The sequence below is a fragment of the Nomia melanderi genome, chromosome 14, assembly GCF_051020985.1.
Source record: "Nomia melanderi isolate GNS246 chromosome 14, iyNomMela1, whole genome shotgun sequence".
Lineage (NCBI taxonomy): Eukaryota > Metazoa > Arthropoda > Insecta > Hymenoptera > Halictidae > Nomia > Nomia melanderi.
This window is the reverse complement of record NC_135012.1, coordinates 5,067,511-5,086,412: the sequence shown is the minus strand read 5'-3', so window position 1 is coordinate 5,086,412 and position 18,902 is coordinate 5,067,511. Positions and strand designations below refer to the sequence as shown.

Sequence of the window (18,902 nt, the reverse complement as noted above, 5' to 3'; positions counted from 1 at the left end):
TTTACAAATAATACAAAGTACAATAAAAAAAAAAGAAACAAGAAGAGAAAACATTCGTTGAGAGGCGTTGCATCCGCACGAAGCAGAGTCACAATCACTTCGTTCATTTCCGTTTCCGAATAAAGTTTTATATAAAAAATTAAATTTATACAATGCTCGCCGTTAAAATGGTAGTGAAACACTGGTCGCAAACGAATCGTTAACGCATTACTTTTCTTTTTTTATTCATGTTTTCAATGAAGCCGCATCCGTGGTATCACAACAATGCCCTTTTGCAATAAGATGCCCCCCAAGAAAAGAAAAAAAAAAGAAAAAAAACATAATCCGTCAACATCGCTCAAAAATAATCGTCGGACTCGTCGTCCGTATATATATATATACATATATATACATGTACATATATATATATATATATATATACGTGTCGCGGCTTCGATCGTTCCTTTCCTCTCTGTTGTATACGCGTTGTACAAAAAGAAACAAAACGGATCCGTGCCAACCGTGCGAGAAAAAAGGGGCGAACGCGATATTGTTGTACATTTTGGTCCTTTGCCCGCCGATCGCCTGCGCCTCTGTCGCGTTTACGGTCTCCGTTCGCGGGACGATATCGTGGCGTCGACGCGCACGCGCGATCGTCGGTTCTCTCCGCTCTCTCGCGGAAGATTCAAAGGGAAAACATGGGAACGCGTGGTCCCGGCGGATCCCGCGAACGGGACAGAAAATTCGAGAGAGAGAAAACGAGAAATTGAACAAAAGGCAAAACGACGCGACGCCAACGACGAACAACGGTGTCCGCTCGAACGTTCATTGACTTAGGCGGTAGGCGTAGAAAAGTAGAAGAGGCAATTCGAGTGATCGCAAATCTCTCTCTCTTTTTCGTTACTCGCAATTCCTTTCGTCTTTTCCCAGAGCGAACGAGGCTCTCGTCCGCTCGTCGCCGAAGAGAAAAAGCGTCGCCTCGAAACCGAAACAGACAGAAATGGCAAGCAAAAGGGGTTCGGTCCTGCGTTTTCACCGATCGAACACGATCGTAAGTACACGTGATTGTCGGTCTCATGCTTGCTCGATCGCGGTATAATCGATCGCAGGTGTAGAATGCGGAGCCTCGTGCAATTGTGGATTTCTCTGGCTCGACCGAAACCGAGTTGAACTCCAGAACTCGACTCGATTAACGCGTTCACTGCCGGTAGAAAATACGAGAATTTGCCCTGTACCCTAAGTCGCTATTGTTTCTAACATCGTTCTGTTGTTTTACCATATTGATGATGTATACTTAAGCGACAGATAACTTTGACAGTTCAATGCCATTTCTCGACGGTCCGTAAACTTGTCATTTGAGGTACGACAGTTTTATTCAACTGCGATATCTCAAGAACTAGTTTGCTCGCCGTTCATATAACTTGTACGTTAGTCTCGGGGTACAGGGCTAACACACGTGGACTAGTTGCACAATTAGTCCTCGGTAGTCAACGCGTTAATAACAGAATTCAATTCGTCCGATGTCTTGTATAGTTGGGTACACCGATCAATTCGAATGAGAAGTATTGGACGTTCAGCGAAATTTGTCGGCTAACCGAGCTCCTTGCCGAAACAAACGAATCGGTAGTTGAGAAAGAAACGTAGCAAGATACTCGCCGATGCGTCTAACGCGCGATTCGCGCAGCGGTTCGAGTAATCCGACGTATCGAGCAACAATCGCCGCGCGTGCCCGAACAATCCAACACGAATTCGAGCGGCGCAGAAATTCGTCTCCGGGTTCTCAATAAAATAGAAACCTCATTAAACTTTATTAAACTTCATACCATACTGGATTTAATGACACAATCGTGTGTGCATGCCATAAATGCATAAAATCCGCAGTCTAATAATAAGGTCCTTATCTTCTCTAATTAATACATCTGTCCATCTCAGCCTCGAATTAATTTCCAACAAATCACATAGCAGCCCAATAAATAGCTTAAAACGTCTAACAGGGTTCTTTCGCTTATCGTTACAGTATAAAAAAAAAAGAGATTTGGAAATGGTCTAGGGCGGGGAAGATAGCGATTCGATGAGAGAAAAAGGGGGTTTTTGTTAACTGAAGTATCAAGGCGGGAAGAGTAACAAAGAGAAAGAGAGAGAAAGAGAGAGAAAGAGAGTGTGTGTAAAAGATAGAGACACGATAGAGAATTCAATAAAATTTCATGGATTCAAGTTAGACCCGTAAGTAAATCGAAGTTAGGTACCACTGTCATGGGAGGTTTCGCATACTGTGCTTCGATATTTATAAATTAATACCGTCCCAACGGTTTCGCGCGCGGGACCCGCGATTTCTTTACAGTACGACGTTAAAATATATACATAAGTATGTATGTACGCGTACACGCAACTCCGTATGTATACATACATACCCGTATACGTGTGTGTATGTGTGTGTTTGTGTCTGTACGTATGCGTGCAGGGTGTCCTGTTATTTGTGATACAACGGTACTGTATAACTCTTGCGTCCTAAGTCAACACTGAAATCTAAAAATACACATAGGCAAGGAAAATCGGCAGCATGCTAACACCTTGGCTTTCCCAGCGGTAGCCGAACCGCTGCGTATAACATTCTGTTCTGTCTGCTGTCTATGTAACATCGATTGAGTCAGAAGCCGATGCGGTTAAGTCGATTTCTTGATATTTTCTGATTCTCGTGAATTCTAATGGAATAAATAATATTCCTCTTAGTTATTAACCCTTAACGTAGCAATGCCATATAAGCGTATGGCACGTTTACTTACTGGGTCCAACGTCAATCTCAAATACAATGTCGTCGTTGTAATATTTACAGTTAACACGTTAAGTATCCTGCCAGATCACTTCTGTGAATTTCTTTGAAATAAACTTGAAATACTTCCAGTCCGTTAAGGGTTAAAGAATTTACTCGTTTCTGCGTGTTTTCTCAGAAAGCTTCTCTTCTTCTTATAGTTTCTGAATATGTTGCATAATCATTTTAGACGCGGAAACATTCATTTCCAGAATTCTTCTTCTCTGGACTTAACCGCTTCTCCTGAGCGACTCAACCGTTGTTCTATAGCTATTGGCGCGAGCATGCCGAGTGAAAGAGTCCCCTTGCCCTGTGACTTCTCAGCTTTCAGGACCGACTCGGAACCCGAGAGCTGCACGGTAACGAGAAACGGTTCCTCGTCCGCGGATAGTGATCGGTCCTTCGCGATCGTCGCTGAATATCACTTGCGACGATCACGCGAGCATCTACGAGGTAATCCCGTAAGTGGCGTCTGGACTGCAGATTCGATGCATTTACAATGGACAAGAATCGAGCGAAACGCGGTCGTGTCGCTTCGGTGAAACGCAACACGCGCGCTTCGTTCAGAAATCCTCGGGATCTCTCTCGCTTCGGCGTGTAAAAACCGCGGACATGCATGAGGATCTGCTGCCTGGCAAACTCGCGTCTTTCTCTTCGATCGAACGATGGAAAACGTCGCGGTGGTATCTCCTCGATAGACACGGGGTGAAATGAATTACAAAATAATCGACAGATGGAACGCGACAGCGTCGTCGTCGGTGGACCGCGGATCTTTGCGCGATCGCAGGAAATTTGAAAATGCAACATTCCACGGAATGCGATGCAGTGTTCTCTTTCTCAACAGCGTTTAACCCTTTGAACCCGCTACCTCATATTCTTGGCGTCATTTAGTTTGGAGAAACCGAGGAATTACAAGTTAATTACGCCTTGTATAGATTAACGTGGCTCACTGGTCTTCAAACGGCAAGCTAAGCAATAGAATGTTCCGTTTACATGGAACGTTTCAGCTGGGAGTACTCGGCAATCAAAGGGTTAAATGGCTCTTGTAACATCTGAAGCGTACTATTCTTTATAGCATTTCAAAGTCTTTGTAATATCCGAAGTGTGCTATTCTTCACAGTATTCGAAAGTCTTTTGTAATATCTAAAGTGTACCGTTTCTCAGTGTCTTCGAGGGAAACTTGTTCCCATCGCAGTTACAGTTTTCCAATGGTACGTTTGAACCCTCGAATTCGCGCGGAGATCCGCGGTCGTCGCTATTTCCTCCTAGCTCGCACCAATCACAGGACAGCCCGTACAGAATACAAGTGAAGTGAACTCGGCAGGTCGATCGTACGGGGCAAACATTATCGTCGTGACGGAGAAAGAAGTCCGATACGGTTGGCGGGCGAGGCGCGGCGAGCTTTGATATTCATTCGCGTCGGCGGAGGCTCGAGCCGGGAAAAATTCCAAAACCACAAAAAAAAAAGTAAGAAAGAATGTTCCATCGAGACCCGGTGCCGGTTACAGTCTCACCGGATCGATCGATCTTGGAAGTTCGCTGTACCTAGCCCGCCAAGTATGTACAATTCAAATACTTGAGAACCGAGCTTGGACGACGCGACGAAGCCTTCTTTTTCGTCAGCGTCCGCGTCGCCTCGTTCAAGTCGCCGCTTACAACACTATTTACTATTCAACAATTCAAAATACTTATAATGATACACACAACCTTGAATAATCTCAACAGCTGCTGGCCTTAGCCCGAAACTAGCTTACAATATCGTAGATCGTGGATACAAAAGTAGTTTTATTTTATTTTTTATTTTTCTCCGGTATTGCTAAAACGACGCTTTCCCTTATTCTTCCCTTCGCACGCGTTCCAATGAACGAAATTCTCACACGATCATCTTTTCTCGTAGGTTATCCCTCTCTTTTGTCGCTTCTCGCTTGCTCGTCGCGCGACTCTATTGTACCTGTTCCTTTATCGTTCTCTTTCTTTTATTGTTCGTTTCCTCTTTTTTTTGCGTTTTCTTTTCTTTCTCGCTCGCATCGCTCGGCTTTCGCATGGTTGTATACAAAATATTGTAATCAGGGCACTCTCACAAGTTCATCGTCAGTCGCGTGCGCGCGCGCGCGTTCTCCTCGTTCCCTTCTTCATCTTTCCGTTCTCCTTTTTGTTTTTCTTTATTTCTTCACCGTTCGAGGGGGAAAGATGGGGAGAAACGGGAAGAGGAGAACGCGTCGGCGTCGCCGCTTCGCTTAATTCTCACGAGTTTCGCCTCACGATATATAACCGTTCCGCCTCGCGTCTCGTTTACCACGTTATTTAATATTACACTCGATATAAAAATAATACTCAGTCGATTAGTACAGATTTAATACTCGGCGTAGAACCGGGGAAGGGGTCTTAGCGCTTCCGGTCGCGTGGCTTCCACGATTTACAATCGCCCGTCGTCGGCTTTCGGAATCGTTCTCCCGTGCTTTCCTTCGCTTTCACTTTTCCTTCGTCCTCGCCTTCTCTTACTTATGTATTATTTAAGTTACATACAACGTTTGTGACTTAGGAGCCCCGCCAGAGGAGTCTGGCGCGAAATCAGAACGTCCACGGTCGAGTAGACGGACGGAACAGAGCTGGGGCCGGCGTTGAAGTCACCGGCGGGCCGCCATATTGTCGGCGAGCCCGATCGTCGCTCTACCAACAACGAAACCGCGGGGTTTCTTACGAACGAAGATCATTCTACGGATTTTTACTGAAAATTCTATCTCGCCGGTTACCATTCTTCGAACATTCTCGAGTTGTAAAGGGGACAAATGTATTTTCAAGGGAGAAACCCGCGGTTTAGTCGTCGCATCGCTCGAGAAAAGTACTCATACGCACGCTGGAATACGATAGTTAAGACTAGGTTCACAGATATTCATTGTACAATTTGTTCCGCTGTTCGTAGAACAATTGACGTTCGTTCATTTGGATCTTGGAAATTAACGCGCTAACTGTACCGAGAACCGGTCAACCGACCGTATTTCAAATTCTGCGTTTCCTTTCGTTCGTGTAACTTTATATCAATTCCTATACTGCCCGATTAATCCGTGTTTCAATTTTTCCCGTTAAGGAAAAGTTCTCATCGAACTCGGTTACCTCTATTTCGCAGCCATTTATTCGACCGATTACGGTAGGAATTGGTATATACAAAGTACTGGTACGGTTAGCGTTAAAAGTTTGAAGGTAAACGATTAGGTTATACATTCCTGTAATTGCGTCCGTCAACATCGACGCGAACATCGAGCAAATAATCTCTCGAAAATTCGATACGCCATAAACGAACGCGTTCCGTAAACCCAGTGTTAACGGCATCGGTCTGCGCCTTTTGCAGAGAGCTAGATTCTAATGAGATGCGGACCGATAAGAGTTTATTTTTAGCTGCTCGCTACGCGGGAAATGGTATTCTCGGTTATGAAAACAAGTCCGCGCGACGTAAGTACATATGAATACTCGTTTCTCTCGCTGCGTATGCAGATCGATTCCCGAGATCCAGCGGGTCACTCGACTCCGCCGGGAGAAAGAAAGAGAAAGAGAGAGATAGAGATAGAGTGAGAGAGATAGAGAGAGAAACGATGAATAAACGTATCATCGATGATGACGCACGATGAATATGCATGCGTCGGCGAATAGATTAACGCCGTTCTCAATGAAACGACGCCAGAACGGGAAACACACGCCGGTGATCTCAACGCGGCGACCAGGTGACTCTATCTCAACGAGCAGGGTGTCGACCCTGCTTTCGTCGTTTCGCGAAAACCCCTTCTCTCTGTCGTGCACAATTATGCATCGTTTACTTTGTCCACGCTCTCGTCCCGAGGCTTTCGTATACATTTGTTCATTACGGACGCTGCTCGAGCAGTCTCTGTTACGAGATGCTTCGCGGCCCCGTTCCGTTACCAAGAAAACGGTGATCCATCAAAGGCGACGAGGCATCTCGCGTCGATTCGAACTGCCCCCGATCCTCCGATTCATTCTGCCACACGCCTCATTACGAGTTTCCCGCTTAATCGACGGTGTTGCAAAAATTCGATTAAGGACCGTCAAGGAATCAAGCTCGGCGACCGATCTAACCTTCAACCCTACCGAATACGAATTCCAACTAAAATGAACACAGAGATTCGAGATTCTTCACCCAGCGAAAACTCGTTTTTCGGTTTTCCATCGATCAACGTTTTAAACCCTGACGCAGCGCGAGGATCTACGGTCCAGCGCTGACTAATCTTGAAGAAAGGAAAAAGCAGTGCAACATTTCGCAAAGAAGACACGCGAGGCTCGACCGGAACCGACGAGGTATTCCGTTCGGATCGATTCCAAGAGAATATGGAGATTCGAATCACCGCGAAGAAGACGGGAGAACCCGTTTCCGGCCGGAGGATCCGCGAGATGAAAATGGGGGTGGGACGCGATTCGAAAGATCGAAGTCGCTCGGAGCCCTGCCGATCGTTTCGAACAATCTGGTGGATAAGGGTCACGCGTTCACGGCGAACACACACCTCTTATCGAAATATCATTACTCGAACATTATTCAACGAAATCTCCAGGCGAAGGCACCTAAAGCATCGACCGTTCGCGGCTCGCGCCGCGAATATACACGTGTGTAACGAGTGTGTCCCGGAAGAGAAAGGAGGGAATGACCATACGCGCGCGCGATGCCTGATCTAACGAACTAAATGAACTCGTTTACGAAAGAAAAGAGATACAGGAGGGAAGAAATCCAGAGAATGAGAGACAGAGAGAATGAAAGAAAGAGAAAGACAGAGAGAGAGAAAGAGAGGAAGAAAGAAAAAGAACGTACAGAGAAGAGGGAAACTCGCGGTATAAACGTACAATACATAGAAACAATAAATTAAGCCAGTCGTTGCCAAATGTCTTACGCAAACGTCGGTGCAAAAAACAGTGAATACAATAATAAATTATAATTTAAATAAATTCAGGGGGGGGGGGGTCGCTTATGTAAAAATAGACGTACAAAAACAGGGACTCGGGTTACTGGGACGGGAAGAGAAGGGAACACGGGGTGGGTTCGAAAAGAACGGATGAAACGAGGAAGAAAGGAGGACGGGTTCGAGGAGGAAGGGGGGGGCTGGACGACTAAATAATTTAATAATTAAGTAAGAGAAAATCTCGCCGTCGGGGGATTCGTTTAAGTAGTGTTGGTTAAAACTCCTTATCAGCTAAAGTCAAACGCGTAGAATACTGATACATAAAAAAAACTCTATAAGAAGCCTCAGCTTATTTTTTTCGATACCATTGTTAAAAAAAAAGAAGAAGAAGAAGAAGAGAAATTAATAAAAGAAAAAACAAAAAAAGAGAGAAAATAGAGAAGTCGAACCGTTCGCGTGGGGCGGTCTCTGCAACTAAATCTTACTTCGTTTAAAAAAGGGTCGTTATTAATCTGTAAATGTGTTCTTCACCTCGATTTATACTCGATAACGTGTGTATGTATGCATGTGTGTGTGTGTGTGTGTATGGGTACGTTTCGTGAAAATTTGTTTTTATATGTATATATGTAAATATATATATATATATATATAATAGCAATACTCGATTTCTCGTGTTCTAATAATTATAAAAAATATCCTCTAGTTTTCCTCAGAATTAGTAGAGAGCTCAAACCTATGTTCTACTTACGCGCCTATGTAAATAATAATAATAATAAAAAATATATATAAGAATAATAATAATATTAATAATTAATAATAATAATAATGTTTTCGTGTGATTTAACAAGCTACCGCCAAAAAAAAGAGATTAAAACTGAAGAAGAAAAAAAATGCCTAACGAAGTAACTGTCCATTTTTCCATTTGTCCTCGCCTAACTGATGTTACTCTGCATAAATAAGTACGTTCTCTTCGCGTATGGTACACTTATAAAATGGTTATGCTACACAAGTGGTGTTTCCGTCGACGAAATTTAAAACTGGCGTTTCCCGGGGCCGTTTGACAATGCAAACGCGCCCCGTTTCAATAAAATCGTTTTACTTTCGATTTCGCCTCCCCCGCGAACGGGGGAGCACCGGCTAAGCCTAAAAGCGGTCACGTAACTTTCAAATAAGTTCGTCAGGTTCGCTGGATCGAAGATTTTCTTGAAACCCGTGGGGGTGGGAAACAAGGATTACGGATCAGCGAACGAACCACGCTGATCTCGAGGAAGACTCGGTTCAACGTTTCTCATCAACACGTTTAGATAAAAGGTGAACGCGATCATTCCGGCGAAGGGTTCGTTTCAAAGGCCAAGTCGATCGAACGGCGAAGACAACGCGACGGGATTCGGATGAAGCGATTCCGCTGATCCATGTCGGCACAACAAATCCGTTTCATCCCCGAACGTGAAGACGGATTAACCGCAAGGTTCGCGCGCGCGCGTTGTCGACCGAGACTTATTTAAAAGGTACGTCGCTCCTGAACCTACTCGTGAAACAGGAAAAATATTGAATATGTACTAAATGGAAGGATCATTTCGACGCATGAGAGAGAAAGCTTAGCAATCTGTCATTCGGATCGCACTAGTGAGAAACCTCATCATCGCTTATGTCTCTTCCTCCAATACTCGGGTAGTCAGTAACGAGATACCACGTGCGCAGTGCCATTCCTGTGAAATCAACGTCGTTACAAGATCCGTTACGCGTATTGCTAGACTGCGTGTGATTATACAAGGCACGATAAAATAAAAATGTTTTCTTCTTTTACACACTTCCGCCGTCTCTCGTTTCCGTTCCTCGAACGTTCATTCTTTCGAGACCGCCGAGAGAAGAAGGAGATATTCTTATCTAGCTGTCGCCGATGTAAATTAACGTATAAAACTGTGAGTTGACATAAATATTCGCAGTCCACGTATATCGCTGATTATTAAATTATGTGTATTCATAGATATACTATTTTCATGAAATATCGATCACACGAACCAATTAATTCATCATCGTATTTACAATTGTCTTGGCGGAGAGAGAAAGAAACAGCACTGATCCGTGGTACCATTGGTACTCGTATATTAATATAGAATAGTATATTTGTATATGCATATATATATAATATATGTATTATATATATATATCTATACGAGTGTGTTCATAAGGCTCCTTTGATAACGACTAAAGACTAAGTTTTGCTCCACGGGGTTACTGCGAGCGAATTTGAAAGCTCTGCGCGGCAGCTTTTGCCAGGAGGTATCACTGACGAGAAGACTGAGAAAAGGCAGGGGAGCGGGGAGAAGGGGCAGAGAGAAAATGAAGGGAGAAAATGTATAAATGTTGTGCATGACGTTGTGAAAGAGAAAGATAAAACGTTAATTTTTATCGTATGCCCTTAACTATACTCTATGTTACACAGACTAAATCTATTTTTGGCAAAGTTGTTTATGTATACAATGTTAGATATTACGATACATGAGTAGATGCACTGGCCATCGTATTATGTGCTATTTAGCTTCCCTTAATACCTGTTTATTAACACATGATCTGTACAATCCGGAAAAAAGTAAATCAGTGATAGCCCTTAGAGAGAAAGAGAGAAAGAGAAAGAGAGAGAAAGAGAGAGAAGAAGAAGAAGAAGATAATAACGGCCGTGAAAAGATTACCCCCGGCTGGCAGGCCTATTTTCACCCTACTGTCGTAAAGAAGACGATGGAAACACTATTATTATCTTTAACAGCGAAAGAGTAATTAACGATTACTATTTTCACACTGAATACGAAAAAAATATTCATCCGAGAAGAACGCAAAAAGCTTTATGGGTCGATTGTAACCGCAATAAATTACTTATCTATCTATCATAATTTGGCAACAACCTGTATAAAATTCTGTATACAATACTTTTCTTTCTTTTTCGTTCTTTACGCCTGCATATTACTAGAAGTTCTGTCATGGGTTAAAATGACCATCCATCCTGAACAGGGTTAATTACCGAGCGGGAGAGAAATCACAGTTTTTCCTCTTTTCTTTTTTCTACAAATATACAAAAAAAACAAACAAACAAAAGCGAACAGAGTTGGGAGGATAAAAATTTGGAGAGAAAAAAAAAATATGATTGTGAGGTCGATGAATGCCCGCAGCGACCGTGGAGCAATAAAATTTGTTACTTTTAACGTCCGGCATACAGATGAGTGTAATCTAAGTATTACTTCCTGAAGTTCTTGTATGTTTGTTCATTGTCGTCGAGAGAGCATGTGAACGAGTATTGTTTGACGACAATCTATCCTACGTACCATCGCGTTTCTTATTGCTTTCGGAGTCTTAACTTACATGGTGGTTGCGCTGTTTCGTCTATTTAAGTACAAATTATTCGACGACTGCTTATTAGAGGCAGTCGAAAAGCCTTCCGAGACGTTACGGGTAGTAAGAAAGGGGCAGAGATAATACGTAAAAGGTAGAAAAAAAACAGTATTAAATGTGTTCACACCGGCAGTCTCGTGCTCACGTAAAATAAAAAGTACCTACATGGTCTAAATAAAGATCCTGTTATTTTGTAAGTAAGTATTCCGCGCGCTTTCTGCGCGCGATTAGAGCTAACGGGGTAGAGGGAAGAGATAAATCGCTGAAAGGCCACTAGAGTATGATGATACTGGCATTAACGTAATTTGGCAAAGCTCAAATTGCCGAGTTACGCATCGGACAATTGTACAGTAAACATTTGCCACATCGTGTAACCGTTTTCTGTTCCATTAATCCTCCCACACCTAACCAGAGAGGAAAACATCCCCTGTTTAAAGCCGATTTAAAAAATACATCTTCTCTTATTTCCTCGCTCACTAGTTTGAATCAGCTGGGTCGTTTCTTTCACTTAATAATTACGCAAGACAACGAGAGTATTATGATTGTTACCGACGTCACTGACAGCTAAAAGCCCGTGGAACAAAACGGTGAAATTTCGTTCACTAATACCGTTTAGTGACAAATCTTCATTATTTTTTTTTATATTCTACTTCGTATCTTTTTCTTCTTTTTCTTTTTGTCCTTTTTAACTTCTAAAGCCTTTCCGAACAGTAAATCTAGCACCGTTCTTAGACACTTTCACCGGTGACTGCGTTTCTTGCGTCACTAAGAAAACAGCTAACGACCACCATTTTACATCTTGTTTCGACGCGAGAAATACGTGCGACACCGAAAGAACAATTTGCGCGTGTATGTACAACGATCGCCCGTCGCTCTCTAGCTGCAAGCGTACAAAATTTTGTATAAAAATATTCTTCGTATCATCCGTGTATATATATGTACATATTTCGAATAACCACGTAATTAATACTGCGTATTTAATATCATCGTTCCTTCGTGCGCTCTGCACCACGGGCTTGGTAGCTCGCGGGAAATGGATCCCCAGAATGTGTTCTGCCACCTTCGGTTCTCGACACCACGGGAATAGAGAGAATAGAGAGAGAAAAAAGAGAGCTCGAGAAAAGGAGGGAATATCTCCTTGAACGAGAACTTGGTAGCAGAAATCATAAGGAGAACAATCTCGTCTTGTACACCCTGTGTATCACTGGACAGACTATGCTGTCTAGAGATTCCTTGTTATATATATATTTATATATTTTTTTATATATATATATATACTTAGCAAAGTCGTTCTGAAGCTGGCCAAAATGTATTTCAGTGTGTGTCTTCGGATAACGACGTCGCAACTAGGTTCAACGGTACATCCGAGACATTTTCTTCATCCCCCTCTTCTCCTTCTTCTGCATCACCAGGTAAATGACATTGTTCTCGCCCCTCTGTTTTCACGTGCTGCCATAAAAATCAAATTACAACTGTTCACTCAAGAATACTAGATAATCATGGATCGTTGATAAAATGAAAATACGATTCGTTTTATAAAACTGTTCATGCAGTATAAGTGTTAATTACAATCTTAATAATAATTTTCTACTTACATGCATCATGTAAGTGGGCAAAGGGAGGGAGTAACTAAGTTGAGCGGCAGCTGGTGGTGGATGGGCACCAGGTATACGTGGTGGCGTTAACGCAGCAGCCATCATTAAGTGAGGTTGAATTTGTCTTCGTAAAGCTGCCAACATATCCGCACTTTCTGCATCCATTTGTTCTGATTGCGGTGGCAATATTGTGTCTCCTTTTTCTGAAAACGTATCTGTGTTAATATACAACGAGGAGCAAGAATATTTTAGCATCGTTGACGGTGTAAGATAGATAAGTGAAATTCCTACTTCTGTGCCTTGTCGGTTTTTCACCCTTAGGTCTACGTCTACGCGTGTGTATCGTATCCCTTCGCATAGTAACTGGACGGTTCACCCCGTGGAGTTTATAATAAAGTCCACAAGCATTACAAACCATCTCCCCTTTCATGTTTCTTCTCCAAATGGTTGTAGTCATGGTGCCGCAATTTGTGCAGGACATGTCTACTTTTTTAGTCATGTTACCGCTGTGCTGATCAAATTGTTGTTTCTGGTCTTCCACCTTTAATAACAATCGTGTATTGAATATATTTCAATTGCACAGAACAATCGAATGTCAGCAATTAATCGTACCTTCACCTTCATTTTATTTGACCACGCAGTAAAATCTTGTGCTTGTTCTTCGTTGGGTTCGTGCTGGTAATTAACAATGTCTGGACTCATTGGTGCTTTACTAGGGTAACTTTGTTTTCTACGGCCCTTTGTCTCCTTCCGACCGATACTGGCTGGGCTAGACGGATTACTATCCACGGAAGTACCCTGAATGAAATTATAATAATATTCTTCAGAAAAATGTAATGGAGTAAAATCTACATATTTGCTTTTTATTTAACAAAAACATGTAAGAATGAAAATAAATTTCGAATTTATAATTTTAATCTGTTCATGGACGTGTGTTCATGATTGTTTCAAAGTTCGTTTCTAATCGTGAGTTTTATAACTTGTAGAATATTTAAGGCTTTAAAATCTCGGTGCAGGTACGGGCAGTTTAGTCGAAGGTCTGGAAAAGTAGCTATAATTCCCTGTAGGTACCTGTTATCAGGACAAAAAGCCAATAGAATGGAAAGTGCCACAAAGGATACTGCAGTCCTGTTTCTTATTATACTAGAAATTGAAGAATTCCTCGCGCGGAACAAAGCACGTTCCAAAATCTATAGAAACCCAACTTATCTGAACATCTGTTAACAGCGGGTTGACATGGTGGGCTCAGCGCTTATAGCCTATCACAAAGAGGCTTCCCAGTTATCTATTATCTACAAGGCCTACCACCACGTTTCTTACCTGCAGGCAGATGGGACCTGAATAGCCCCAAAAGGGATCCCTTGACACCCAAGGGTCACCTGACCTGTCTCCTTTTCTATACCTGCAGATCTCTTCTGGTATTTGCATTGAACAAACTGCAAGGACTTCCCATGGAAAACTTTTATTTGCACGGAGATATCAGGGTCAAAAGAGTAGGAACATAAAGGAAAAGCAAAGATTCCCCGTTTTTTTTTCCAGAAACCTCTAGATTTTACCTCAACTTCTAACTGCCCCCTCCCAAAAAAAGTCAGTTTTCACTGCTGTTTACACGCGTTATAACATATTTCATTAATATCTGATTAGAAGTTCCCCCTTGTAAATATTTAAAAAGAACAAAAGGATAATTTCTCTCTTTTTCTTTCTTTTTCTTTTCGTTGAAACGACGGTAAAAAATAAAAATATATAAAGTCGTGATTATCGATGACGTATTAAATAGTACAAACCTTGTTTTCTATACAGGGGACATTGGTACGATTGCCGAGTACGGAACAGTCGGGTACTGTACGTTCAATTGTTGTCCCCTGTGTGTCTCTGTAAAACCGAATTTGCGGTGACACTCTGTCGGCATCGACAGCGGTAATACCGATTTGTCTGTTGTTGATTAAAGAACGCAGAAGATTAGTCGCCTCTCCAGTGAATCCATTATTCAATTTGTCGCCATTCGTCCTGGTAATCTCTAAACTCCTATTGCTACATGAAAAAAAAATTATATACTTTCTTAATTCCCCAAAACGACTGAAATGTAGTAACAGTAAGGTGCACAGATAAAGTTGTGCAGGTACTGTTGCAGGTAACCGAGTTCCTACTCTGATCCTAAGTAATAATAATGATATCTTATCTTTGAGATTATACCTGTTGCAGGAGGCAGTTACTTAAGTGATCTATTGGGTAAATATACCTTTAGTCGTACAAGGTATATTTGAATATCCTTAATTGGTAATAATACAAAGTGGTAACAGTGCTTGCTAAACAAATAGGGATAAATAAACAACTCTACTCACTTTGCTAATGCTTGCCACAACTTTGTTGTTTCTTGGTCTATATTGGTGTCTGAACAATTACTTTCTGGCGTGTCCATTCTATTTACTGGGCTGTGGTTGGGGGTACTTGGTTTTGATTCTTCATAATTTGTTTCCATTTTCATTCTTTTATTAATGGTCATGTCATAACCATTCTCCTCCCCCTCTGTATCCTGCTCGTCCCGATCTTCTATTTCTAATCTGTCTGGATCAGAGCTGTTCGAACACGTGTCATCTTCTGGTTCACACTTAATGTTATCATGCTCTGGCATGTCATTGGTGCGCAACTCCAAATGATGCGTTTGTGTCTGAGGTATAACGTTTTGATTAATGCTGGCCGGAGAGTTAGGCTCCTCATTGAACAATGTTTTGTTCAATTGGAGAAATGACTGTAGAGGACTTAAGCCTGCTACTTTGGCAGTGGAGAAAGACTTCTTCTGAAACAAAATAAAGTATCTACTTTTTCTCTGATACACTTGTATATTTGTAAATTGTTTACATGTGTGTGTGTATATAAATATATTTTGATGAAGCATATTAATAAGTTATAATACAATATAATGCATGCTTAAACAATTTAATTCGCGTTTAATTGTTTACAGAATAAAAGAAAATAATCAGTTTCATTTAATGCAGAGAAGTAGATACAGTACTCTGATATTTGTACCTTGTACCTGCTCAGGAGTAAACAGCAAGAGAATAATTAACTATGCATAACTTTTTTTTATAGCACAACCACTATCAAAGTGATAAGGTTAAAGTTGATTGCAATAAAGAAAACCTTGAAATGTCTTATATAATTGCTGATATATCAGAGCACAGAAGCAAATAAATGATGTCCTGCATGTATTACAGATGTGTTAGGATTACACGGAATACACGTGTGCTGAAGCATTCTTATCTACAATCACACATTACACGTTCACAGTTGCATCATTACTAGGAATGGAATGACTACTAGCTCTGTTAGCAACATCAAATAAATTGTTCTTCATTAGTGAACGAATGATACACTTATAAGACTGCTACCAACGTATCACTACGTGTAATTTTCTTAACTACATGCAAAAAATGATTTAATAAATACCTGATCATCGTGCGATGATAACTGCTTGGCATAATCCAGGTACTGTTTGAGTATGACATCAGATTTGTGTGACACCTCACGGAAGTTGTGTAGTACATCCAACTTGTACACACAACGGTGACAAATGATCGGTGGTAATGAATCCCCATCTTTCACCTGAATAACATACAAGAACAAGATCAATTTAATGATCAACCAAGACCTTGTTTTTATATCATGCACGGCTTGCATTATTCAGTGGAATGTACATTTACGTTATTTCATAAAATGAAAAGGTTTCAAAGAATGTTACATTACCGAAAATAATAATGAAGCCATTCCTATTATAATAAACTAAACAAAAACCAATGAATTCTTTCTACCAATTACCTAAATTCCTTTCAAGCCAGTTAAGATCAAATTAATAATACAAGTATCTTATATTATCCAGCAACATAGTTATCCCATTGATAATATGAAAGTCGAACAGTAAATCTAATTCGAAGCATATATACATATACATGTATATAAAAAAAAATATCTCAACAACTATTCAAACAGTAAGAAATAATTCCTCGCGCGTAGATCGAAGAAAATCGGAGGATACGAGATCTTGGTCCAGACCATGCAACACATGGATCCACGGGAAAGACAGACGATGCCGAACGGGAGAATTCGACGTTCAAAGTAGGTTGGACGGAAGCAGAGCTTTCCTCCAGAAGAGCATATATAGTGAACCATGGACGGGAAGACGAATTACGGAGGGAGAAGAGTAGCCACGCAGGGAGCAGAGTGAAATGTGACAGCGACTCGTGGAATCCGCGTGTGAAACCTGATAACAGGCCGTCTAAATAAGGAGCTGCTCCCCTCTCCGTGAGATCCGCGCAAGCGAGGAGCCAGAGCTTATCACTGCCATTTTAAATGCCCCCGTGAGTAGTCGGCTTATCTCGCGGACACATCTCTTGCCAAACTTTCTCCCGTGGCACGCGCACACACACACCACACACACTCACATACACACACACGTACACACATGCACACACACACGTACAAACAACACACGCACCCTTGAGAGACAGCGAGCAAAGAAAAGAGACGGAACGATGCGACGTAGACGAGGACAGACGAGGCGAGCGAACGAGCGAGCAAGCGAGACGAAGCGAGAACGATGGGAGCGCGCGCGAGAGAGAGGGAGACACACTGATAATGCGAGGACCACAGATGGTCGCGTCTGATTTATCATCGCAACGGCACGAGGACCCGGTGAAAACTCGGGGACCGAACTCACCGTAATCGAGAGGCACGTCAGTATCTTGTCGGCGAAGTTTCGCTGGGCGCCCTCCTCCTCGAATATGGACAATTTGACACCGTCCGACGATAAACAAAGGCGACACAGCTCGTAGAACTTGGGCGGTACATCGAACATAATTGTGAGCTCCGGCTACGTTGCGCCCTGCGTAAAGCGCGAGTCATCAAGAGGTAGACTCTTTCCTTGGCCGACGTACTATCTTTCTCCACTGCCACTACGCGTTTAGCGACGAGGAAGGGTACGCGATCACTTATCACAGTCACCGCCGCGGCTCATTGTCAGCGGCACAGTACATACGATCATGCAGTTTCGATTATAGGTAGAAAGGAGACTAACGCGAGTGCTACCTGCGTCTCTCGGTTCCTGATCCTCGCCGCTCGGCGGCGCTCGTCCGCTCGTGGAACCATTTTGAAACTGAAACGACGCGCACAACGAAAAATAGAAAAGATTATTTCGGATAATTCGTTCTTCTCGACGGTGTAACTTGAATTGTTGTTTTAAATAAATAATTGAATTGTCCTTACGGTTTTATTATTTTCCTCGGAACGCTACGAAGAGGACGACCGGTACCATTTCGTTTGGCAGGTTCGATTCATCTTTAATGTTCTCCGATGGTCTATCCCGTGTGTTTATTGATTAAGATGAAAGCGCTCGAGGTGGTTGATCTATAATAAACAAATATTATATACTATTACGTATTCGAACGTTCTAATCGTTGACCGATAAATTCATTTTCTTATGGACCCTCGCGCGACGTTTGCTCTTAAATGATTCTTCGAAACGAAAGGACACTGTTACATCTCGATCGTGTTGTTATTATTAGCTGAACCGAGACGTTGACGGGCATGTTTTTTAACAAAATAACAATGGCATTTGAGATACTTGTTTTCGCTGGAGTCTTCGGACTTCCAATCAAACGCCGCGCCATCTTTCCTCTGCCATTTTTCTGGACCGACTGATTTTCCTGTTACACTTGTTATGTAATTTAGATCGCGAGAAGGTGTAAAATATTATCGATACCCGCAGATGTAGGATGAAAACGAAAGCCACGGCATTGTTCTGGTCAACCCTGTCGTAATCCGTAATAATAATTCAGATCTTTTCGAACGCGGAGGCTGATGCACGTTCCAGTTTTCAGATTACGTCGTTCGTCTTATTTATATTCGCGTAACAGATACTTCTTTCTCGTTCCTATGCACTTTATAAAACGTAACTGTACTTTCGCATCGCGTACGCTGAATTCAGGATAAAGAGGAATCATCTGAAACGAAGGCAAATGGAAATTTACCGCTAAGGATCGGCAAACCGACGGATTTTCAAATGTATCTCCTGGAGATCGGTTCTCGTTTTTGTTACAAAAAAAAATCCCGATATGCGCATCGACGATTCTATGCCTTTTCGCGCGAGATGTAACGCGAGACGAATGTATCGCTAATAAAGGATCGAAGAGCCAAATCATTGGAAATCGCGTTGAAATATCGTTCCGGTGCGATGGT

General features: G+C 42.2%; 1 protein-coding gene across 4 annotated transcripts; it reads right to left on the bottom strand.

Annotated features, from left to right (window-relative positions):
• Nucleotides 1-207: 207 nt before the first annotated feature.
• Nucleotides 208-18,712, bottom strand: LOC116427197 (uncharacterized). Of its 4 annotated transcripts, none has more exons than XM_031977243.2 (10): nt 18,695-18,712; nt 17,931-18,071; nt 17,386-17,820; nt 16,119-16,274; nt 15,014-15,468; nt 14,456-14,702; nt 13,284-13,469; nt 12,963-13,212; nt 12,672-12,874; nt 208-12,525 (listed from the first exon to the last, which is right to left on the bottom strand). In XM_031977243.2, exons 3-10 carry the CDS (start codon nt 17,521-17,523, stop codon nt 12,391-12,393), a joined length of 1,770 nt encoding a protein of 589 aa, XP_031833103.1. In that variant the 5' UTR covers nt 17,524-17,820; nt 17,931-18,071; nt 18,695-18,712; the 3' UTR covers nt 208-12,390. The 4 variants fall into 4 exon arrangements, with proteins under 4 accessions (XP_031833103.1, XP_031833104.1, XP_031833105.1 ...); XM_031977244.2 differs by lacking the exon at nt 18,695-18,712 and adding an exon at nt 18,289-18,664 and having other exon boundaries at nt 15,014-15,465; XM_031977245.2 differs by lacking the exon at nt 18,695-18,712 and adding an exon at nt 18,289-18,662 and having other exon boundaries at nt 13,290-13,469.
• Between the last annotated feature and the right edge of the window lie 190 nt (nt 18,713-18,902).